Here is a 25,661-nt window from a genome sequence, read left to right as displayed (position 1 = left end):
TTCTGTGGTACGTTATTTCATTGTCAGACATTTTTTACGTTAATGCAGGTTAGTGCTAGTTTCACCACCAGAGGGCAACTTTGAGAAGCATTTGATAGTCTCCCATATTGGCATAACAAGATAATTGAAACCTTTTTTTGTAATAACATAGTACATGGGATTGATTTTAAGAAATTTGTCTTAATTAATTTGATTAATATTATGGTGTTTCTATTCTGAGAAAAACGGAAAATGAAACCCTCAGGGTTTCCGTTAGGATGGAATGGAAAATATGGCGCTGTACAACGTGACGGTCGGGAGTAGGCTACAGCTTAACTTGTTATAGATAGGGGGCAGTATTTTCACGGCCGGATAAAAAACGTACCTGAATGAATCTGATTATTACTCCTGCCCAGAAACTAGAATATGCATATAATTATTAGCTTTGGATAGAAAACACTCCAAAGTTTCTAAAACTGTTTGAATGATGTCTGTGAGTATAACAGAACTCATTTGGCAGGCCAAAACCTGAGAAGATTCCAAACAGGAAGCGCCCTCTCTGACTATTTCTTGGCCTTCTTGATCATCTCTATCCAAAACAGGGGATCTCTGCTGTAACGTGACATTTTCTAACGCTCCCATAGGCTCTCAGAAGGCGCCAGAACGTTGAATGATGACTTTGCAGGCCATGGCTGAAAAACAGTAGCGCATTTGGATAGTGGTCGATCTGAGAACAATGAGACTGGGGGCGCGTGCACGAGACGACTCCAAGTTTTTATTTTTTCGTCTTTAAACGAAAACAGGGTTTCCCGGTCGGAATATTATCGCTGATTTTAAACAGCGTTTGACATGCTTCGAAGTACGGTAATGGAATATTTTGTAATTTTTTGTCACGAAACGCGCCAGGCGCGTCACCCTTCTTTACCCTTCGGATAGTGTCTTGAACGCACGAACAAAACGCCGCTATTTGGATATAACTATGGATTATTTGGAACCAAACCAACATTTGTTATTGAAGTAGAAGTCCTGGGAGTGCATTCTGACGAAGAACAGCAAAGGTAATCCAATTTTTTCTTATAGTAAATCTGAGTTTGGTGAGTACCAAACTTGGTGGGTGTCAAAATAGCTAGCCATGATGGCCAGGCTATCTACTCAGAATATTGCAAAATGTGCTTTCACCGAAAAGCTATTTAAAATAGTCATATGTTTGAAAAAATTGAAGTTTTTGGATTATTGAGGAATTTGTAATTCGCGCCACGCCTATCATTGGATATTGGAGCAGGTGTTCCGCTAGCGGAACGTCTAGATGTAAGAGGTTAAGAAGATTGGAGGATTCTAAGTTAATATCTAAGGGGCATTTTCCATTAGGATCTGAGAGAGTATCTGAGGGCTTTTAAATAATTCTAAATGAATTAATAATAAGAAGAATAAGAATAATCGCTTTGTTTAAAAAATAACAATATTTTGGAAATTTCGTTTTCATTTAACCTAGAGTGAGCGAGAAAAAGGCAATTCTTGAACATGGGGTGAAACAATCAAGTAATAATCAAGTACAGTAAACTTCTGACCCACTGGAATTATGATACAGTGAATTATAAGTGAAATAATCTGTCTGTAAACAATTGTTGGAAAAATCACTTGTGTCATGCACAAAGTAGATGTCCTAACCGAGTTGCCAAAACTATAGTTTGTTAACAAGAAATTTGTAGAGTGGTTGAAAAATGAGTTTTAATGACTTTAATGACTAAGTGTATGTAAACTTCCGACTTCAACTGTATATTCATAGCCTCAGACACCATGGGGACAGAGGAGAGAGGGGAGACAGGGGACCCACAAAAAAATTACTAGAGTTTACTATAGAATACTACAGTAATTAATATAGAATTCTGTCGTAAAATGTAGTATACTGTAGAATACTATACTACACACTTTAGTGTACCTCAATCATGTGTAGTACTTAGTATAGCACTGTGTAGTTGACTGCAGAATACTATAGTAAATACTACAGCATTATTCACCAAAAAACACTAATAAATACTGCAGAAATGTCAACAAAAACACATTTTTGCACATACCCTGCTCATTCCCCTCCCCCAAATCCCAATTTGTGCCACCCATAAGTCAGAAACCTACATGCCAAGTATAGTCCATATGTTGTGTCCCATACAGGTTATGGGAAAGAAGTGCTGAAATATCCGTTCAGATCCCAGGCTTAACTTCCTACAGTTTTGTAACGGGTGTGTGTTGGTGCAGGAGAATGAACTTGGTATAAATGGAGTCGTTGAATAAGAACTCACAACAAAACTCCAAAACCAAAAAATACAACAACAATAATAAAATGGGTACAAAACCTGTTGCGCACCAACACATACTAGCACAAACATACAATCAAACGATCTCCGACAAGGACATGAGGGGAAACAGAGGGTTAAATACATAACATGTAATTGATGGGATTGGAACCAGGTGTGAAGGAAGACAAAACAAAACCAATGGAAAATGAAAAATGGATCAGTGATGGCTAGAAGGTCGATGACGTCGACCGCCGAACACCGCCCGAACAAGGAAAGGGACCGACTTCGGCGGAAGTCGTGACAAGTTTGTGGAAAATGTACTCTTTTAGTATTTCTCCAGTAGAAATCCTCCACTTAACATCAAAGATAATAAAACAAAAACACTACAGTAAATACTACAGTATACTATACAACAGTCCGTAACAACACCACAGTGAATAATAGTATTCCTACCAGAGTATAAATTGTAGTATTCCTATGTAACGCCCTGGCCATAGAGAGGGTTTTTTTTGTTCTTTATTTTGGTTAGGCCAGGGTGTTACATTGGGTGGGCGTTCTATGTTCCTTTTTCTATGTTTTTGTATTTCTTTGTTTTATGGGCCGAGTAGGGTTCCTAATCAGAGGCAGCTGTCTACTGTTGGCTTTTGTTTTCCCTGTTTGTTTTTTGAAGTGTATCATTAAAAATCATTATGACCACTTACCACCCTGCATCTTGGTCCCCTCTTCCAGACGATCGTTACATCCTACCATAGTATACACTATCATATTCCTACCATAGTACACACTATAGTATTCCTACCATAGTATACACATCGTATTCCTACCATAGTATACACTATCGTATTCCTACCATAGTACACACTATCGTATTCCTACCATAGTATACACTATAGTATTCATACCATAGTACACACTACAGTATTCCTACCATAGTACACACTACAGTATTCCTACCATAGTACACACTATCGTATTCCTACCATAGTACACACTATCGTATTCCTACCATAGTATACACTACAGTATGTTTTAATATGGGGAGAGAGAAAAAGAACACTAGAGAAAGAGTAGAGAGATAATTTTTCTCCCAGGCTCTACAGTAGACTGTGATTTCAGTCTTCTGGCATTGTTGGTTAGTTAGGCCTAAAGAGAAACAGGATTTGGTTGGGAGGCCCATTGTGACTCCCACTGCCCGGTCTGGCTTCCCTTCCTGATCCCTGTCACATGACGGGGGTGTGGTGGGACCTGCCAGATGGGAACATTGACTCTTAGCACCACAGAACCTACTTCCTCTCAGACAAATTTTAGGTCAGGGACAAAATGTTCTTCACAGAACAGACACGTTCTGATTCCTATCAAGAGTAGAGGCTAAAGCAGGGGCCAGAGAAGGGGCCAGAGGGAAGGGGCCAGAGAAGGGGCCAGAGAGGGGCCAGAGGGAAGGGGCCAGAGAAGGGGCCAGAGGGAAGGGGCCAGAGGGAAGGGGCCAGAGAAGGGGCCAGAGAAGGAGCCAGAGAAAGGGCCAGAGAAGGGGCCAGAGGGAAGGGGCCAGAGGGAAGGGGCCAGAGAAGGGGCCAGAGGGGATGGGCCAGAGAAGGGGCCAGAGAAGGGGCCAGAGAATGGGCCAGAGGGAAGAGGCCAGAGGGAAGGGGCCAGAGAAGGGGCCAGAGGGGATGGGCCAGAGAAGGGGCCAGAGAAGGGGCCAGAGAATGGGCCAGAGGGAAGAGGCCAGAGGGAAGGGGCCAGAGAAGGGGCCAGAGGGGATGGGCCAGAGAAGGGGCCAGAGAAGGGGCCAGAGAATGGGCCAGAGGGAAGGGGCCAGAGGGAAGGGGCCAGAGAAGGGGCCAGAGAAGGGGCCAGAGGGAAGGGGCCATAACTTGGGCAAGAGCACATAAAATCACAATATCAAATCGCAATACATATAGAATGATGAGAATTGCAATACATATAGAATGATGAGAATTGCAATAGATATAGAATGATGAGAATTGCAATACATATCGTATCGGCACCTAATAATCAGGATAATATTTTATTTTATCTCTCAACAGTGATGTTAGGTAAGTAGGAAGATGGTGGAGCAGGGCTTTGTAAAGAGTATAATGATGTGATATACATGACTTCAGAGGTCCAGCTAACCTTTTGGTAAAATATACAGTGATGAGTAATTAAACTGTCTCCTGTAACAAAACAACGGGCTCTATGAAAAACACCATCAGGGGTTTAAGAGTAGAAGCAGCTGCACTTTGATAAATAGTATCACCATAACAACAACAGGTAGAAAGGTTGATAAATAGTATCACGATAACAACAGGTAGAAAGGTTGCTAACAACTGGTAGAAAGGTTGCTAAATAGTATCACCACAACAACAGGTAGAAAGGTTGATAAATAGTATCACCATAACAACAGGTAGAAAGGTTGATATATAGTATCACCATAACAACAGGTAGAAAGGTTGATAAATAGTATCTCCATAACAACAGGTAGAAAGGTTGATAAATAGTATCACCATAACAACAGGTAGAAAGGTTGATAAATAGTATCACGATAACAACAGGTAGAAAGGTTGATAAATAGTATCAGCATAACAACAGGTAGAAATATTGATAAATAATATCACCACAACAACAGGTAGAAAGGTTGATAAATAGTATCACCATAACAACAGGTAGAAAGGTTGCTAACAACAGGTAGAAAGGTTGCTAAATAGTATCACCATAACAACAGGTAGAACGGTTGATAAAAAGTATCACCATAACAACAACAGGTAGAAAAGGTTGATAAATAGTATCACCATAACAACAACCGGTAGAAAGGTTGATAAATAGTATCACCATAACAACAACAGGTAGAAAGGTTGATAAATAGTATCACCATAACAACAACCGGTAGAAAGGTTGATAAATAGCATCACCATAACAACAACAAGTAGAAAGGTTGATAAATAGTATCACCATAACAACAACAGGTAGAAAGATTGATAAATAGTATCACCATAACCACAACAGGTAGAAAGGTTGACTGCACAATCTGCTTCCTGCTGACTAGAAAGAGACAAGATCTATTTAAGTGAAAAACAGATCAATAATTCTGTTACAACAAGACAACAACATTACGTTACAGCAAATGCACAACAACATTTCATTACAGCACTAGCACAACAACATTATGTTACAGCACTAGCACAACATTACGTTACAGCAAAAGCACAAGAACATTACATTACAGTACTAGCACAACAACATTACATTATGTTACAGCACTAGCACAACAACATTACATTACAGCACTAGCACAACATTACATTATGTTACAGCACTAGCACAACATTACGTTACAGTACTAGCACAACATTACATGATGTTACAGTACTAGCACAACATTACATTATGTTACAGCACTAGCACAACAACATTACATTACAGTACTAGCACAACATTACATTATGTTACAGCACTAGCACAACAACATTACATTATGTTACAGTACTAGCACAACATTACATTATGTTACAGTACAAGCACAACAACATTACATTACAGCACTAGCACAACAACATTACATTATGTTACAGCACTAGTGCAGCTTTACATTATGTTACAGTACTAGCACAACATTACATTATGTTACAGTACTAGCACAACAACATTACATTACAGCACTAGCACAACAACATTACATTATGTTACAGTACTAGCACAACATTACATTATGTTACAGTACTAGCACAACAACATTACATTACAGTAATAGCACAACATTACATTATGTTACAGTACTAGCACAAAAACATTACATTACAGTACTAGCACAACATTACATTATGTTACAGTACTAGCACAACATTACACTATGTTACAGCACTAGCACAACATTACATTATGTTACAGTACTAGCACAACATTACATTATGTTACAGTACTAGCACAACATTACATTATGTTACAGCACTAGCACAACATTACATTATGTTACAGTACTAGCACAACATTACATTACGTTACAGCACTAGCACAACAACATTATGTTACAGCACTAGCACAACATTACATTACATTACATTACATTACAGTACTAGCACAACAACATTACGTTACAGCACTAGCACAACAACATTATGTTACAGTACTAGCACAGCAACATTACAGTACAGCACTAGCACAACAACATTATGTTACAGTACTAGCACAACAACATTACAGTACAGCACTAGCACAACAACATTATGTTACAGCACTAGCACAACATTACGTTACAGCAAAAGCACAAGAACATTACATTACAGTACTAGCACAACAACATTACATTATGTTACAGCACTAGCACAACAACATTACATTACAGCACTAGCACAACATCACATTATGTTACAGCACTAGCACAACATTACATTATGTTACAGTACTAGCACAACATTACATTACGTTACAGCACTAGCACAACAACATTATGTTACAGCACTAGCACAACATTACATTACATTACAGTACTAGCACAACAACATTACGTTACAGCACTACCACAACAACATTATGTTACAGTACTAGCACAGCAACATTACAGTTGTATTTTTTGGTTTTGGAGTTTTGTTGTGAGTTCTTATTCAACGACTCCATTTATACCAAGTTCGTTCTCCTGCACCTGACTTCCCTGCCACCAACACGCACCCGTTACAAAACTGTAGGAAGTTAAGTCAGTAAATAGTCAGCTAATACAGTCAGTAAATAGTCATTAAATGCAGTCAGTAAATAGTAAATACAGTCAGTAAATAGTCAGCTAATACAGTCAGTAAATAGTAATTAAATACAGTGAGTAAATAGTCAGTAAACAGTAGTCAGTAAATACAGCGACAGCCGACTTGACAGGCAACAAGTCATAGCAGATCTCTATTTACCAGGACTTTCATTAAGGCATTAGCAGGACTCTCGCTCTCTAATCCCCTGGTGATGCTGCTGTTGTTAATGGGCTGTCTATTCTCTACACACATATGATGCTGTTGTTAATGGGCTGTCTATTCTCTACACACATATGATGCTGTTGCTGTTAATGGGCTGTCTATTCTCTACACACAGATGCTGCTGTTGTTAATGGGCTGTCTAAAGTTACTAGTGCTCTCAGCTGCAAGGACATTTCGTTTCGCAACATTTAAGCATCATGTAATACTGTTTAAATGTCAGCCACCAGACCAGAGCATCATGTTATACTGTATTAATGTCAGCCACCAGACCAGAGCATCATGTTATACTGTTTTAATGTCAGCCACCAGACCAGAGCATCATGTTATACTGTTTTAATGTCAGCCACCAGACCAGAGCATCATGTTATACTGTTTTAATGTCAGCCACCAGAGCATCATGTTGTACTGTTTTAATGTCAGCCACCAGACCAGAGCATCATGTTATACTGTTTAAATGTCAGCCACCAGACCAGAGCATCATGTTATACTGTTTAAATGTCAGCCACCAGACCAGAGCATCATGTTATACTGTTTAAACGTCAGCCACCAGACCAGAGCATCATGTTATACTGTTTTAATGTCAGCCACCAGACCAGAGCATCATGTTATACTGTTTTAATGTCAGCCACCAGACCAGAGCATCATGTTATACTGTTTTAATGTCAGCCACCAGACCAGAGCATCATGTTGTACTGTTTTAATGTCAGCCACCAGACCAGAGCATCATGTTATACTGTTTAAATGTCAGCCACCAGACCAGAGCATCATGTTATACTGTTTTAATGTCAGCCACCAGACCAGAGCATCATGTTGTACTGTTTTAATGTCAGCCACCAGACCAGAGCATCATGTTATACTGTTTAAATGTCAGCCACCAGACCAGAGCATCATGTTATAAAGTTTAAATGTCAGCCACCAGACCAGAGCATCATGTTATACTGTTTAAATGTCAGCCACCAGACCAGAGCATCATGTTATACTTTTTTAATGTCAGCCACCAGACCAGAGCATCATGTTATACTGTATTAATGTCAGCCACCAGACCAGAGAATCATGTTATACTGTTTAAATGTCAGCCACCAGAGCATCACGTTATACTGTATTAATGTCAGCCACCAGACCAGAGCATAATGTTATACTGTATTATGTCAGCCACCAGAGCACCATGTTATACTGTTTAAATGTCAGCCACCAGACCAGAGCATCATGTTATACTGTATTAATGTCAGCCACCAGACCATCATGTTATACTGTTTAAATGTCAGCCACCAGACCAGAGCATCATGTTATACTGTATTAATGTCAGCCACCAGACCAGAGCATCATGTTATACTGTATTAATATCAGCCACCAGACCATCATGTTATACTGTATTAATGTCAGCCACCAGACCAGAGCATCATGTTATACTGTATTAATGTCAGCCACCAGACCTGAACATCATGTTATACTGTTTAAATATCAGCTACCAGACCATCATGTTATACTGTATTAATGTCAGCCACCAGACCAGAGCATCATGTTATACTGTTTTAATGTCAGCCACCAGACCATCATGTTATACTGTATTAATGTCAGCCACCAGACCAGAGCATCATGTTATACTGTTTTAATGTCAGCCACCAGACCAGACCATCATGTTATACTGTATTAATGTCAGCCACCTGTGCTGGCCGTAACCCTGTATAGGCCACCAAAGCACATTAGGAATGTGACCAAATTAGCTTTTTACCACCTGAGGAACATTGCCATGGTGTGATCGTTTCTCTCTCAGTCTGATACAGAGAGACTCATCATCCATGCTTTTATTACAAGCAGGCTTGACTACTGTAATGCTCTCCTGTCTGGTCAACCCAAGAAAGCCACTGGTCAACTGCAAAACATACAGAATGTTGCAGCATGGGTACTAACCAAGACCAGACGGAGAGCACACATTACACCAGGTTTAAGGTCTCTGGCTGCCTGTGAGTTTTAGAATATATTTGAAGATTCTTCTATTGTTTTTTAAATCAATCCATGATTGTGCACCTCAATACATGTCAGACATGCTTTTAAGTTATGTACCCAGTAGGTCCTTCAGGTCCTCTGGCCTTTTAACTATCCCAAAGCCGAGGACCAAGAGGCATGGAGAGGCCGTCTTTAGTTATTATGCCCCCAGCCTCTGGAATAGCCTGCCAGAGAACCTGAGGGGGACGAAACTGTGGACATGTTTAAAATAGATATTTTTAGCTTTGCTTTTCCTCAGGGTGCTTTTTAGTGGTTCTGTTTTTATTGTTATTCTTTTGTTTTTATCCTCTTATGTTTGTTGTGTAGTAAATATTTCAGTTTTTATTTTCATTGTTTTTTGTTTTTCCCTGTGAAGCACATTGTGTTGCATTCCATGTCTGAAATGTGCTGTATAAATAAAGCTTGATTTGATTAATCCTTTACAAACATATGATGTTGCTGTTAATGGGCTGTCTATTCTCTACACCCTCCTAACCATAACCCATTTATCAATCCATCCATCCTCCCTACATCCATCCATCCATCCTCCATCCATCCATCTTCCCTACATACATCCATCCGTCCTCCCTACATCCATCCATCCTCCATCCATCCATCCTTCCTACATCCATCCATCCATCCTCCATCCATCCGTCCTCCCTATATCCATCCATCCTCCATCCATCCATCCATCCATCCTTCCTACATCCATCATCCATCCATCCTCCATCCATCTATCCTCCCTACATCCATCCATCCTCCCTACATCCATCCTCCCTACATCCATCCATCCATCCATCCATCCTCCATCCATCCATCAATCCTCCATCCATCCATCCTCCCGACATCCATCATCCATCCTCCATCCATCCTCCCTACATCCATACATCCTACATCCATTCATCCATCCATCCTTCCTATATCCATACATCCATCCTTCCTACATCCATCCATCCATCCTTCCTACATCCATTCATCCTTCCTACATCCATCCATCCTACATCCATTCATCCATCCATCCTTCCTACATCCATCATTCCTACATTCATCCATCCATCCTTCTTACATCCATCCATCCTTCCATCCATCCTTCCTACATCCATCCATCCTTCCATCCATCCATCCTTCCTACATCCATCCATCCTACATCCATTCATCCATCCATCCTTCCTATATCCATCCTTCATACATTCATCCATCCATCTGTCGATTCTTCCAACATCCATCCATCCTTCCTACATCCATCCATCCATCCTTACTACATCCATCCATCTATCCATCCATCCTTCTTACATCCATCCATCCTTCCTACATCCATCCATCCTACATCCATTCATCCATCCATCCATCCTTCCTACATCCGTCCTTCCTACATTCATCCATCCATCCATCATTCCTACATCCATCCATCCATCCTTCCTACATCCATCCATCCTTCCTACATTCATCCATCATCCATCCACCCATCCATCCTCCCTGCATCCAGCCATCCATCCTACAACATCTATTAATTAATCCATCCATCCTTACTACATCCATCCATCCATCTACATCCATCCTTCCTTCCTACATCCATCCATCTATCCATCTATCAACCATCAATTAATTCATCCATCCATCCATCCTCCCTACATCCATCCTTCCTACATCCATCCATCCATCCATCCATCCTCCTTACATCCATCCTTCCTACAACCATCTATTAATTCATCCATCCATCCTTCCTACATCCATCTGTCCTTCCTACATCCATTCATCCTCCATCCATCCTTCCTTCCTTCCATCCATCCATCCTACATCCATTCATCCATCCATCCTTCCTACATCCATCCTTCCTACATTCATCCATCCATCCATCCATCCTTCCTACATCCATCCATCCATCATTCCTACATCCATCCATCCTTCCTACATCCATCCATCCATCCATCCTTCCTACATTCATCCATCCATCCTCCCTACATCCATCCATCCATCCTACAACCATTTATTAATTAATCCATCCATCCTTCCTACATCCATCCATCCATCCTCCTACATCCATCCTTCCTTCCTACATCCATCCATCCATCCTCCTACATCCATCCTTCCTTCCTACATTCATCCATCCATCCATCAATCAACCATCTATTAATTCATCCATCCATCCATCCTCCCTACATCCATCCTTCCTACATCCATCCATCCATCCTCCCTACATCCATCCATCCTACAACCATCTATTAATTCATCCATCCATCCTTCCTACATCCATCTGTCCTTCCTACATCCATCCATCCTCCATCCATCCATCCATCCATCCATCCATCCATCCATCCATCCATCCATCCATCCATCCATCCATCCATCCATCCATCCATCCATCCTTCCATCCATCCATCCATCCATCCATCCATCCACTCAGCTACAGTAGGCATAAATCCACTCCATCCATCTATCTATCCATCCTACACCCATTCATCCATCCATCCTACATCCTTCCTACAGCCATCCACTCATTCGTCCATCCATCCATCCTTCTTACATCCATCCATCTAATCATCCTTCCAACATCCTTCCTACATCCATCCACTCATTCATCCATCCATTCATTTAATGTCACATAGAGCTGGAGTCAGCTGACAGGCTTCTGAAAGATTTCAGAACAAGGTCTTTATATAGCATAACACTTGCTTGTTAAGGATTTCTGTAGATTCCACTACTTGTTGTTTTGTCTACACCCCTTACTCCTGCAGGCCCATTGAGAAGAGAGGCCTATTTATTTCCTTTATTAGGAATGTAATGGTTATGTAGAATAAACTTCCTACATCCATCCATCCATCATTCCTACATCCATCCATCCATCCTTCCTACATCCATCCATCCTTCCTACATTCATCCATCATCCATCCACCCATCCATCCTCCCTGCATCCATCCATCCATCCATCCATCCATCCATCCATCCATCCATCCTACAACATCTATTAATTAATCCATCCATCCTTACTACATCCATCCATCCATCCTCCTACATCCATCCTTCCTTCCTACATCCATCCATCCATCCATCTATCAACCATCTACTAATTCATCCATCCATCAATCCTCCCTACATCCATCCTTCCTACATCCATCCATCCATCCATCCTCCCTACATCCATCCTTCCTACAACCATCTATTAATACATCCATCCATCCTTCCTACATCCATCTGTCCTTCCTACATCCATCCATCCTCCATTCATCCTTCCTTCCTTCCATCCATCCATCCTACATCCATTCATCCATCCATCCTTCCTACATCCATCCTTCCTACATTCATCCATCCATCCATCCTTCCTACATCCATCCATCCATCATTCCTACATCCATCCATCCTTCCTAAATCCATCCATCCATCCTTCCTACATTCATCCATCCATCCATCCATCCTCCCTACATCCATCCATCCATCCATCCTACAACCATTTATTAATTAATCCATCCATCCTTCCTACATCCATCCATCCTCCTACATCCATCCTTCCTTCCTACATTCATCCATCCATCCATCAATCAACCATCTATTAATTCATCCATACATCCATCCTCCCTACATCCATCCTTCCTACATCCATCCATCCATCCTCCCTACATCCATCCATCCTACAACCATCTATTAATTCATCCATCCATCCTTCCTACATCCATCTGTCCTTCCTACATCCATCCATCCTCCATCCTTCCTTCCTTCCATCCATCCATCCATCCATCCATCCATCCATCCATCCACTCAGCTACAGTAGGCATCAATCCACTCCATCCATCTATCTATCCATCCTACACCCATTCATCCATCCTTCCTACATCCTTCCTACAGCCATTCACTCATTCGTCCATCCATCCATCCTTCTTACATCCATCCATCTAATCATCCTTCCAACAATCTTCCTACATCCATCCACTCATTCATCCATCCATTCATTTAATGTCACATAGAGCTGGAGTCAGCTGACAGGCTTCTGAAAGATTTCAGAACAAGGTCTTTATATAGCATAACACTTGCTTGTTAAGGATTTCTGTAGATTCCACTACTTGTTGTTTTGTCTACACCCCTTACTCCTGCAGTCCCATTGAGAAGAGAGGCCTATTTATTTCCTTTATTAGGAATGTAATGGTTATGTAGAATAAACTTCCTACAGGAAGAAAAGAGAGGGATACGGAACTGAAGGATAAACAATATTATAACACCATTACATTTCTTTACCTTCTCAGCCAAGGGACAGGGCTGCGTCCCCAATGGCAACCTATTCATTATATAGTGCCCTACTTGTGATCAGGGCCCATAGGGATCTGGTTAAAAGTAGTGCACTTTAAAAGGAATAGGGTGCCAATTTGGAGCACAGAAAAAGACTCCTGTAGGAACAACCAAACTGTCCTCAAACTGTCTACAGTGTATTCCTAAAGTATTCAGACCTCTTTACTTTTTCCACATTTTGTTATGTTACAGCCTTATTTTAAAATTGATTAAATTGTTAGTTTTTTTCCCTTGTCAATCTATACACAATACCCCATCATGACAAAGCAAAAACAGGTTTCGAAATTTTTGCTAATTTATTACAAATAAAAAACGGAAATATCACATTTACATAAGTATTCAGACCCTTTACTCAGTACTTTGTTGAAGCACCTTTGGCAGCGATTAGAGCCTTGAGTCTTCTTGGGTATGATGCTACAAACTTGGCACACCTGTATTTGGGGAGTTTCTCCCATTCTTCTCTGCAGATCTTCTCAAGCTCTGTCAGGTTGGATGGGGAGCATCGCTGCACAGCTATTTTCAGGTCTCTCCAGAGATGTTAGATCGGGTTCAAGTCCGGGCTCTGGCTGGGCCACTCAAGGACATTCAGAGACTTGTCCCGAAGCCACTCCTGCGTTATCTTGGATGTGTGCTGAGGGTCGTTGTCCTGTTGGAAGGTGAAACTTTAACCTAGTCTGAGGTGATGAGACTTGTCCAGGTTCATCAAGGATCTCTCTGTATTTTTCTCCATTCGTCTTTCCCTCGATCCTGACTAGTCTCCCAGTCCCTGACACTGAAAAACAACCCCACTGTCATGTCCTGACCAGCAGATGGAGCTATTGTATTAGTTTTGGGGTCAGGACTTGGCAGTTTTTGTGTATGTGAATGATTGTGTTGTTGATTGGGACTTCCAATTGAAGGCAGGTGTGTTGAGTTGCCTTTGATTGGAAGTCCTATATAGGTGTGTGTGTTTTTCTTTGGGGTTGTGGGTGGTTGTTTTTGCACTGCGTTTAATAGCCTGCAGAACTGTTGCTGTTGTCACCTTTATTGTTTTGTCAAGTGGATGCTTTACTCCTTTTTTTAAATTAAATATGAGTATTCACATACCTGCTGCGCCTTGGTCTTCTCTCCATGACAACTTCTGTGACAGAACCACCCACCACCAAAGGACCAAGCAGCAGAAGAGGAGGAAGCCACAGGAGAAAAAAAGGGAGGAATGGACATGGGAGGACGTCCTGGACGGCAAGGGAGCCTACACCTGGGAAGAGATCCTGGCCGGAAGGGATCGCCTCCCATGGGAACAGGTGGAGGCACTCAGGAGAGTGGAGGCAGCTGGACAGAGGAACCAACGGGAATGTTATGCTGGAACACGGTTGGGTAGGAAACCCGAGAGGCACCCCCAAGATTTTTTTGGGGGGGGGCACACGGGTAGCTTGGCCAGGCCAGGGAAGAGCCGTAAGCCAGCTACCCATGACTACAGGGAGGTGCGTATGAGGTGGAGGGCGCCATGTTACGCTGAGGTACGCACCATCTCGCCTATACGGACGCACAGCCCAGTCCGCCCAGTACCAGCGCCCTGCAGGTGCCAGGGCAAGGTGAGCATCGAGCCGGAAGGGGTGATGCCAACCCTGCACTCAAGACCGCCAGTGCGCCCTTTCGTTCCGGTGTTTCCCGCTAGACGCACTAGCATGGAGGTGCGTATCTCCAGGCTGGCACGTCCAGTACCAGCCCCACGCATCAGGAGTCTAGTGCGTCAGCCCAGCCTCGCCAGTCAAGAGTCACCAGAGCTGCCCACCAGTCGTAAGTCACCAGAGCTGCCCGCCAGTCGTAAGTCACCAGAGCTGCCCGCCAGTCGTAAGTCACCAGAGCTACCCGCCAGTCGTAAGTCGCCAGAGCTGCCCGCCAGTCGTAAGTCGCCAGAGCTGCCCGCCAGTCGTAAGTCGCCAAAGCTGCCCGCCAGTCAACAGTCACCAGAGCTGCCCGCCAGTCAACAGTCACCAGAGCTGCCCGCCAGTCAACAGTCACCAGAGCTGCCCGCCAGTCAACACTCACCAGAGCTGCCCGCCAGTCAACAGTCACCAGAGCTGCCCGCCAGTCAACAGTCACCAGAGCTGCCCGCCAGTCAACAGTCACCAGAGCTGCCCGCCAGTCAACAGTCACCAGAGCTGCCCGCCAGTCGTAAGTCGCCAGAGCTGCCCGCCAGTCAGGAGTCGCCAGAGCTGCCCGCCAGTCAGGAGTCGCCAGAGCCGCCCGCTAGTCAGGAGCCGCCAGAGCCGCCCGCTAGTCAGGAGCCGCCAGAGGGGCCCGGCTGCCCGGAGCCGCTAGAGTGGCCAGACTGCCCGGAACCGCCAGAGTGGCCAGACTGCCCGGAACCGCCAGAGTGGCCAGACTGCCCGGAACCGCCAGAGTGGCCAGACTGCCCGGAACCGCCAGAGTGGCCAGACTGCCCGGAACTGCCAGAGTGGCCAGACTGCCCGGAACTGCCAGAGTGGCCAGACTGCCCGGAACTGCCAGAGTGGCCAGACTGCCCGGAACTGCCAGAGTGGCCAGACTGCCCTCCGGTCCAGCCCGAGTGGCCCTCCTGCCCTCCGGCCCAGCCCGAGTGGCCCTCCTGCCCTCCGGCCCAGCCCGAGTGGCCCTCCTGCCCTCCGGCCCAGCCCGAGTGGCCCTCCTGCCCTCCGGCCCAGCCCGAGTGGCCCTCCTGCCCTCCGGCCCAGCCCGAGTGGCCCTCCTGCCCTCCGGCCCAGCCCGAGTGGCCCTCCTGCCCTCCGGCCCAGCCCGAGTGGCCCGCATGTCTTCCGACCCAGCCCGAGTGGTCCGTCTGCCAGGGTCAGCCCGAGTGGCCCGTCTGCCCGGCGCAGCTATCGGCGCCACCAAAGTGGGCGACGCCAAAGGTGGAGCGAGGTCCACGTCCTGCACCTGAGCCACCTCCAGGATAGGTGGGTTGGGGAGGGAGGGTGTAGCACAGTGCTGTCGGTGACGGCAGCCACCCTCCCTTCCCTCCCTTATTGTTTAGGGGTTAGTGTTTATGGGTTTTTTGTTGGTGTTTTCTGTTGGTAGGTGCATTCCGGGGTCTGCACCTTGAGGGGGGGGGGGTACTGTCACGTCCTGACCAGCAGATGGAGCTATTGTATTAGTTTTGGGGTCAGGACTTGGCAGTTTTTGTGTATGTGAATGATTGTGTTGTTGATTGGGACTGCCAATTGAAGGCAGGTGTGTTGAGTTGCCTTTGATTGGAAGTCCTATATAGGTGTGTGTGTTTTTCTTTGGGGTTGTGGGTGGTTGTTTTTGCACTGCGTTTAATAGCCTGCAGAACTGTTGCTGTTGTCACCTTTATTGTTTTGTCAAGTGGATGCTTTACTCCTTTTTTTAAATTAAATATGAGTATTCACATACCTGCTGCGCCTTGGTCTTCTCTCCATGACAACTTCTGTGACACCCACAGCATGATGCTGTCACCACCACGCTTCACCATAGGGATGGTGCCAGGTTTCCTCCAGACGTGATGCTTGGCATTCAGGCCAAAGAGTTCAATATTGGTTTCATCAGATCATATAATCTTGTTTCTCATGGTCTGAGAGTCCTTTAGGTGCCTTTTGGCAAACTCCAAGCGGGCTGTCATGTTCCTTTTACTGAGGAGTGGCTTCCGTCTGGCCACTCTACCATAAAGGCCTGATTGGTGGAGTGCTGCAGAGATGGTTGTCCTTCTGGAAGGTTCTCCCATCTCCACAGAGGAATTCTGGAGCTCTGTCAGAGTGATCATCGGGTTCTTAGTCACCTCCCTGACCAAGGCCCTTTTAATTTATTATTTTATTTCACCTTTATTTAACCAGGTATTTATATATTATATATAACCCTAACCCTAACCCTTTATTTAACCAGGTAGGCCAGTTGAGAACAAGTCCTTTATTTAACCAGGTAGGCCAGTTGAGAACAAGTCCTTTATTTAACCAGGTAGGCCAGTTGAGAACAAGTTCTCATTTACAACTGCGACCTGGCCAAGATAAAGCAAAGCAGTGCAACAAAAACAACAACACAGAGTAACACATGGGATAAACAAACAAACAGTCAAAAACACAATAGAAAAATCTATGTATAGTGTGTGCAAAAGTAGTAAGATTGGGGAGGTGAGGCAATAAATAGGCCATAGAGGTGAAATAATTCCTGTCTATTGATAAGTACCAACAGTAAGGAACTAGGTTGTTACATTACTATCTACTGATTAGCACCAACAGTAAGGAACTAGGTTGTTACATTACTATCTACTGATAAGCACCAACAGTAAGGAACTAGGTTGTTACATTACTATCTACTGATAAGCACCAACAGTAAGGAACTAGGTTGTTACATTCCAGTTTATTGATAAGCACCTCGTCGTTGTTATGAGACTATGGATGCATCCCAATGGTACCCTACTCCCTATATAGTGCACTATTTTGACCAGAGTTTTATGTGGGTCCAGGTTAGCGCACTAAAAAGGGAATAGGTTGCCATTTGGGACTCAGACTGTGAGTAGAGTAGTAGTGTGAGGGACAGACTGTGAGTAGAGTAGTAGTGTGAGGGACTCAGACTGTGAGTAGAGTAGTAGTGTGGGGGACTCAGACTTTGAGTAGAGTAGTAGTGTGAGGGACTCAGACTGTGAGTAGAGTAGTAGTGTGAGGGACTCAGACTGTGAGTAGAGTAGTAGTGTGAGGGACTCAGACTGTGAGTAGAGTAGTAGTGTGGGGGACTCAGACTGTGAGTAGAGTAGTAGTGTGAGGGACTCAGACTGTGAGTAGAGTAGTAGTGTGGGGGACTCAGACTGTGAGTAGAGTAGTAGTGTGAGGGACTCAGACTGTGAGTAGAGTAGTAGTGTGAGGGACTCAGACTGTGAGTAGAGTAGTAGTGTGAGGGACCCAGACTGTGAGTAGAGTAGTAGTATAAGGGACTCAGACTGTGAGTAGAGTAGTAGTGTGGGGGACTCAAGAGAAAAAGTTATGCAGGTAGGTAGGCTATGATGTCAGACATGGATTGAGGTCTTCATCACCCCCTGTCGTCTCAGGGAAGTATCACCACCAGAGAATAAAAGATACCACCAGCTGACAGACAAACATTACACCAGGCATAGTAGGCTATTCACAATACTTTAGAATATTATATTTCCAAGCGAGAAAATCCGTCCAGGATATTATTATGTGATAATAGGCTATAGCCATTATCAACATGAAATATGATTTTATCATCAACCTCTACAAAGGATCACTAGGACAATGGCTCTCTGTACTGTACGTCTGGAAACGCATTATACTACTGAGAAGCAACGCATATAAACCCTGTGTGTAGTAGAGACTCATCAAATGATCTGTCAAATAGTGGCAGCAGTAGATCACACCAGTTTGTGCGGTGGAAACTTTCACTGTGGTGTGTGAAAAGTTACCACTATTATACTCTGTGTTTCTGTCAATGGCTTTTTTCGACTGGGATTATCATTGTCTACACATAATTACACCAAACAACAATATATCTCGGACAGGTTATGTCTCACTACCCCACTAACACAGTCATATATTTGTTTCTACAGACGGACAATAAAATTATGACGGCTATAATAGCGGCGCTGTACCTGGACGTCAGAACAAACCCGACACTCTATTCCGTTATTGGGGAGAACAGTAGTAAGAACATCTGTGCCATTACCTTTCACTTGAGCAGCAGAAGAATAGGCTAATATTCGGGAAGATAGACGAGACGGTTATTATCCTTGTCGACAGATTTAACCGTTTTAATCCATAGAAACGCTCCAACGTGTGAAGTTCCATAGACCCTCTCTCTCCTCTCTCCGGCTGCTGTTCGGTGTGATATCCATCTGGAGACCGCTTTAGTCCGGGATGACAGCAGAGCAGAGCAGGGTGCCACCGCTGACGGATAGCTCCTCCCTCCGCCTTCTTAATGTGATGATTTGTGGGAATAGAGAGATCCAGCCAAACACACAAGTGAAGAGAACAGAGGAGATTTATTTGTTAATGATTGTAATTCAGTCACTCAAGTCTATACTGTGAAAAGAGAGCATAACGGCGAGGTGTGACAGTGACGAAGATGTATCTCTGGTTGTGAGAATAGGGCACAAAATAGCAGGCCCAAATGGAATAGCCCTATATTCTGGATAATAGACATTACATTTTTATATATATATTTAAAGCAATCGGCATATCATAGCCTATCTCTGAACAAAGCCCCACAGTGGCACCAACTGGCGAGCTGCAGGAAAATGGCTCGAACTTGTTATAACATGGAAATAAAAGCAATACTATCCAGTCAAATTAAGTCTTTAATATGCTATAATTTTTCTCTATGCTATTTGTCCATAAAGGATATTGAGTTCTATTCTATTATATTATATTGTATTATATTCTTTGCTTTAAGGATACATTTCCTAAGTTATTAGTACAGATAGTTAGTTATAAAAAAATATTTGTTATTAGTGTGCATTTGTAGCTCAATATGCCTCCTAATAAATCGGCTAATGTAACATTATTCACAATTTTTTTAACATGGCCAGAACTGAAAACTACTATTCCCAGAATCCTCTGGCATCAGATGACGTAAAAGACGCGCGACGGAGACCAGTTTGTTTCCATGGAGCTGAAGAAGCTTGTGGGTTATCGGTGCTGACAGGCTAATTTACGGATTTTCTCCTCCATTTCAGCTGTGATTCTCTCGTAAATTATAGAAAAAACACACGTTGTTTTCTTTCTAAGTGGTCTGATTGATGTTTAACCAATTCATTCAACCAGGGATCTCCATTCAGAATGTTATCACTGGCAATTCTGGGTTGAGAGGAAATCCGTCAAGTTCTTGTTGCTCGGACACCTGTCGCAATGACACAATGACAGAGCGATTAAATAACAACGAAACTCTCTTTTCTTTCGAACTATTTGTGGAATATATCAGATTATACAAAACCAGAAAATGCCTAAATTATTCCGATGAATTAGCCCTCGGTGTGAGATTACTAGACTACCCAACTCTGCTCATCTATCAACCAGAAACGTCTACTCCACTGCTAGAACAACGGCACTATGATGATGACGAGGACATTGAGAAGGAAAACCAGCTCTATCAAGCCCATGAAACATTTAAATACCCTTTCAACAAAGGCAAGTCGTGTTTGTTCAAAACCCACCTGGACTCCCTCCACACCCACCTATCCAACACTCCTCTGCATGCTGTGGTCCTGGATATGAGGGGAGAGGTTCCCAAGTTGATAGGCAGCTCGCTGGTGTCTCTGGTCAGGTTGATAGACTGTATCAGGTGTGATGTGGAGGTTCATGGTATCTCCTCTCCCTCTTCCCAAGGAGAGAAAGGACTTATTGACTTATTTAATCTCATGGGGGAGAAAATAGGTGTTATTTCTTTGGGATATAATCTGTTCAGTCTGGGAAGTAGTTCATTACCACATATACCTGATAACAGGGTATTGCCAGTTGGTATTACACACGGGACGGAATCTATGAAACCAATAGAACATTTACCAGTTGAATCTATGAAACCAATAGAACATTTACAGGTCGATCGTGGGGAAGGAACGATGCAACCACTTGACTTGGACATTGACAATACGCCTTCCAAGGTCCTTTATCAGAATATTCATATAAATGGCAAGCCCAGTGAGAAAGTGGTGCCAGAAGCACGGCAGACTGTTCCAGTTTCAACTGCCACTCAAACAGAACATTCTGGAAGCAAGCAGCATCACCGAACACTCAGAGTGGCTGCTATTGATAAGGAGTATGATGAGGGAAGCCTCTGTGTTCAGCCCCCATCTCTTTACTACAGCAGTCCTGTAGAACAACAACACAATGAACCAGACCAGTACAGGGTGTTAGACATGGAGTCTCTCAGGGTAGAGGATCTGGACTTGGGGAATGAGGAGACACCGGTTCCTGCTACAGACCACAGGCGTAGACCGAGACAGGATGTGGTTATGGAGTCTAGAGGCAGGGAAGAGAGGGGACGGCACCAACCCCAGCAGACAGCATCTATCCTAGGGGAGGCTCTGAGGTCACTCCCTCTATTGAACACCTTGCTCGTTGAGCTCGCCCAGCTGAGTGGACAGAGTCAGACCCAGCTACAGCAGCTCTTTTCAGTCCACCCCAACCTAGCATGGATCTACAGGCCGCTGACAGAGCCTTCTAATGGACAGGTATGATACTGTATGTACATTGTGTAATTTCTTCTGTCTGTATATTTGTGTCTATTGCTGGCATTTAGCCAAGTCAAATTCTGGGTATATGTGATTGTGTTTGGTGAATAAAGGTGATTGTGATTCTGACAGGCGGACTTGCCTCAGTCCCAGTGCCTACGAGACACCACAACATCACCACAGAGAGACAGGCAGTCTCCTTGCCCAGTGGTTCCCAAACTGTGGGTCGGACCTAGCCCCAGAGTGAAGAACAGGCCGCTTCAGGAACAATGCAGCACTACCCCACCAAGTTCTATCAGAAAAACAAACTGGGAGAATACAATGAGTGGCAATACAGTCTCCAAGTCCTCTCCCAAGAAGAAGTTAGGTTTTGGAATGACAAAAACGTTCCGCCTAAGAATGAAGCAGGTTAAACCTTGTGGCATAAAATGCCACATCCACGAGTGCAGAAAGCAACAGACAGACAAACAGACACTCAAGACCAAGGGTCCTGGAAGGAAGTCCAACAACACTAACAGTCAAACAGATAAACCTATAGATAGGAGGAAGCTACTCAATAGGAATGATATTCTAAATGAAAACATTGCGACTTCGATAAGTAGCCTGGACAGAGACTATGGACGGCAGGGAAACATCTCAACTAGAACCCCGCAGGAACTAACAAACACATTCACAACTAGTGTCAACGCAGAGGATTTTTACTGTAAGAGAGATGACTCCTACCAAATATTACCAAAACAGAAACCATCATCCCATTCCAAGCAGGACAGTCACAGTAAACTGTGGGTGCATATTCCCAGTGTTGATCACACAGAGGAGGTGTTAGGGAGTGGAGAGTACGACCATACTGACTCTGACAGCAGAGGAGACGGGGATGAGACTCCAAGAGGCCCCAAACCCAGACCACACCTTTCAGACTCTGGCCACAAGCCCCACATGTCAGACACCAGAAGAAGCTCCAGACACAAACATCCCCACTCAGCCTCCAGCAGTGATAGTTTGGACGGTGTGGGGGCAGTAGAATACCTGGATGATTTCAGCAGTCTAGACCCTACTGATGGTGATGGCTACTCACCTTCAACTGACCTTCTCAGTAGCCCTGAACCTGTTTCAGGCAGGAGGACTAGTGGGAGGAGCCCCGAGCCTGTTGGGGGTGGGACTAAGGGGAGGAGCCCTGAACCTGTTGGGCGTGGGACTAGGGGGAGGAGCCCTGAGCCTGTTGGGGGTGGGAGGACTAGGGGGAGGAGCCCTGAGCCTGTTGGGGGTGGGAAGACTAGGGGGGAGCCCTGAGCCTGTTGGGGGTGGGAGGACTAGGGGGAGGAGCCCTGAGCCTGTTGGGGGTGGGAAGACTAGGGGGAGCCCCGAGCCTGTTGGGGGTGGGAAGACTAGGGGAGGAGCCCTGAGCCTGTTGGGGGTGGGAAGACTAGGGGGGAGCCCCGATCCTGTTGGGGGTGGGAAGACTAGGGGGGAGCCCCGAGCCTGTTGGGGGTGGGAAGACTAGGGGGAGCCCCGAGCCTGTTGGGGGTGGGAAGACTAGGGGGAGGAGCCCTGAGCCTGTTGGGGGTGGGAGGACTAGTGGGAGGAGCCCTGAGCCTGTTTCAGGCAGGAGGACTAGTGGGAGGAGCCCCGAGCCTGTTGGGGGTGGGAAGACTAGGGGGGAGCCCTAAGCCTGTTGGGGGTGGGAGGACTAGGGGGGGAGCCCTAAGCATGTTGGGGGTGGGAAGACTAGGGGGAGGAGCCCTGAGTCTGTTGGGGGCGGGACTAGGGACAAGAGGAGGAGCCGAGTGTCAGGTGACCATAACTCTGACAGCTCCAGTGTCTCAGAGAGAAGCCAGAGAAGAAGAGTGGCTCTTCCTGTTCCTGTTCCTGTTAAAGCTGAGACGTCTCCCCAGCGCTCCCTGATGAACACACACGTCATCAGACCTCGTACCCAGGCCTCAGCCCTCAGCGTCTCCTCCGACAGTGTTGGAGACACGCCTGCATCCATACACTCAGTCTGCTCTAGAACTCAGCTGGCAGCAAGACCTTGTAGTGGAGGAGCCATGAGGTCTGGTTCTGGGGCTAGAGGAACCTCAACCAACAGGCCTGCTGGTACATGGTCTCAGGGACCCAAGGGGTCTTTCTCTGAGAGTCTCGGAGCATCAAGCCAACTCAGTGACACCCACACTGACTCCATCCACACTAAGAACAGTAGGTCAGACAGGGGGTACTCTGTAGACACCCACACTGACTCCATCCACACTAAGAACAGTAGGTCAGACAGGGGGTACTCTGTAGACACCTGCATCTCTACTGACTACAACTCCTCACCTGAGTCCCACAAGGCTGAAGATATAGAAGAGGAGCTAACTGAGGAGAGAGGAGAGGAGCCTTCTGAGGAGGCAGGAGAGGAGCTAACTGAGGAGACAGGAGAGCTAGCTAAAGAGTCTATAGATGAACTGGGTTCTCTGGGGTTCAGTAATGAGTACCAACATGTCTCTGAGCTGGTAGTTAACAAGCTCCCTGGATACACCTTCTAGAAGACCCACATGAAGAAGGTGCTTCCTAGGGACAAATGTATCAAGCATCTCAAGGTAGTGCTGCTGATCTAGGGTCAGATTTTCCCTTTCCATATAATCCTAATCATTGTGATATTAAAGGCAAAACCAGTTCTCCTAATCTAATGCTGTGTTTACACAGGCAGCCCAATTCTGATATTTTTTTCACTAATTGGTATTTTCACCAATCAGATCAGTTCTGAAAATGATCTCATATGAAAAGATCCTAAGTGATTGGTCAAAAGACCTATTAGTGGAAAAGATATCAGAATTGGGCTGCCTGTGTAAACACAGCCCATGATGCTTGATACATATGGGCCCTGACATAGTCCACATCTGGTTTACTGATAGAGCAATGGTGTGGAGACGGATATGGTTAGTCATTCTGAATTTGGACGGGCGGGACACCTCCATTTTAATATCTCTTTCTGTACGGCACTAGACTAAACTTAATGTAACGTTACACTTGTATGTTGTATCAATCATTCATGAATTCAAAGGGCTAGTTGAATAATTTACTTCCATGTTAGACTGTTATCTGTGTGTGCGGGTTTGGGAATTCCCTAATATGAATATGTTATCAAAAAGTAAGACTGTATGGTACTGTTTTAGTTTAAAATGTCTTTCCCAAATTATTAGAATGTATCTGTTGTTTTTTCTATACATTCAATTATGAAAATAATTTAAGTGTGTTTTGATGAGTTATGTACTACTTAAGTTGTGCATGGAAATGCCGTTCAATATGCAAGTCCACAAGGCTACTACACAATGCCAAATGGAGCAGGTAGAGAGATATTTTGATGCCTACCCTCAGTCATGGATCTCCTGAATACTATGTGGATGGTATTATAGGACATGTTTGAATTTGCTTAGAGCAGGGGTTGATGATGAGAGGTTGAGTGATGATGATGAGAGGTTGCATCTCTGGATGTGCTGGTTATACTTGGTGAGGTCACCGCATGTGTGGGAGGTGGGACAAAGGAGGAATCTGAGGCATGTAGAGTGGGACTAGGGGCTCCACTGTAAACTAAAACAATGATAACTATCCTAAACAACAGTATACAAGGCATATTGACATTTGAGAGAGACATAAAGCGAGGCATAAAGCAATCACAGCTGTTGATTGGGAGAGCTAGCTAAGACAACAACAGGTAAGACAACAGTTAAGTTGTTAGATAAGCAGACTGGTTGTTAGAGAAGCAGACTGGATGTTAGTTCTATCAGTTAGGTTGTTAGAGTAGCAGACTGGTTGTTAGTTCTATCAGTTAGGCTGTTAGAACTAACAACCAGTCTGCTTCTCTAACAACCTAACTGATTGAACTATCAACCTGTCTGCTTCTCTATCAGTTAGGTTGTTAGAGAAGCAGACTGGTTGTTAGTTCTATCAGTTAGGTTGCTACAGAAGCAGACTGGTTGTTAGTTCTATCAGTTAGGTTGTTAGTTCTATCAGTTAGGTTGCTACAGAAGCAGACTG

The 25,661-nt window shown here is 44.4% G+C and overlaps 3 protein-coding genes across 3 annotated transcripts in view; 2 read left to right on the top strand and 1 right to left on the bottom strand.

Moving 5' to 3' along the window:
* Positions 1 to 19,561, bottom strand: part of sipa1l2 (signal induced proliferation associated 1 like 2) — a 564,521-nt gene extending 544,960 nt beyond the window's left edge. The window contains 1 exon segment of the mRNA XM_045702242.1: positions 19,148 to 19,561. The gene's annotated coding sequence lies outside the window, so the exon portion shown is untranslated.
* A 519-nt stretch (positions 19,562 to 20,080) lies between these two features.
* On the top strand, positions 20,081 to 22,940 carry LOC106578793 (microtubule-associated protein 10). The gene is made up of 2 exons (XM_014157955.2): positions 20,081 to 21,650; positions 21,783 to 22,940. The coding sequence occupies exons 1-2, from the start codon at positions 20,220 to 20,222 to the stop codon at positions 22,938 to 22,940; spliced, it is 2,589 nt and encodes an 862-aa protein (XP_014013430.2). The 5' UTR covers positions 20,081 to 20,219.
* A 431-nt stretch (positions 22,941 to 23,371) lies between these two features.
* LOC106578791 (uncharacterized) lies at positions 23,372 to 24,822 on the top strand. The gene has a single exon (XM_014157953.2). The coding sequence runs from the start codon at positions 23,552 to 23,554 to the stop codon at positions 24,167 to 24,169; it is 618 nt and encodes a 205-aa protein (XP_014013428.2). The 5' UTR covers positions 23,372 to 23,551; the 3' UTR covers positions 24,170 to 24,822.
* Positions 24,823 to 25,661: the final 839 nt, after the last annotated feature.

The sequence above is a fragment of the Salmo salar genome, chromosome ssa19 (genome assembly GCF_905237065.1).
Source record: "Salmo salar chromosome ssa19, Ssal_v3.1, whole genome shotgun sequence".
Taxonomy (NCBI): domain Eukaryota; kingdom Metazoa; phylum Chordata; class Actinopteri; order Salmoniformes; family Salmonidae; genus Salmo; species Salmo salar.
Note: the sequence above shows the minus strand (reverse complement) of the source record. Positions and strands in the feature narration are given on the sequence as shown.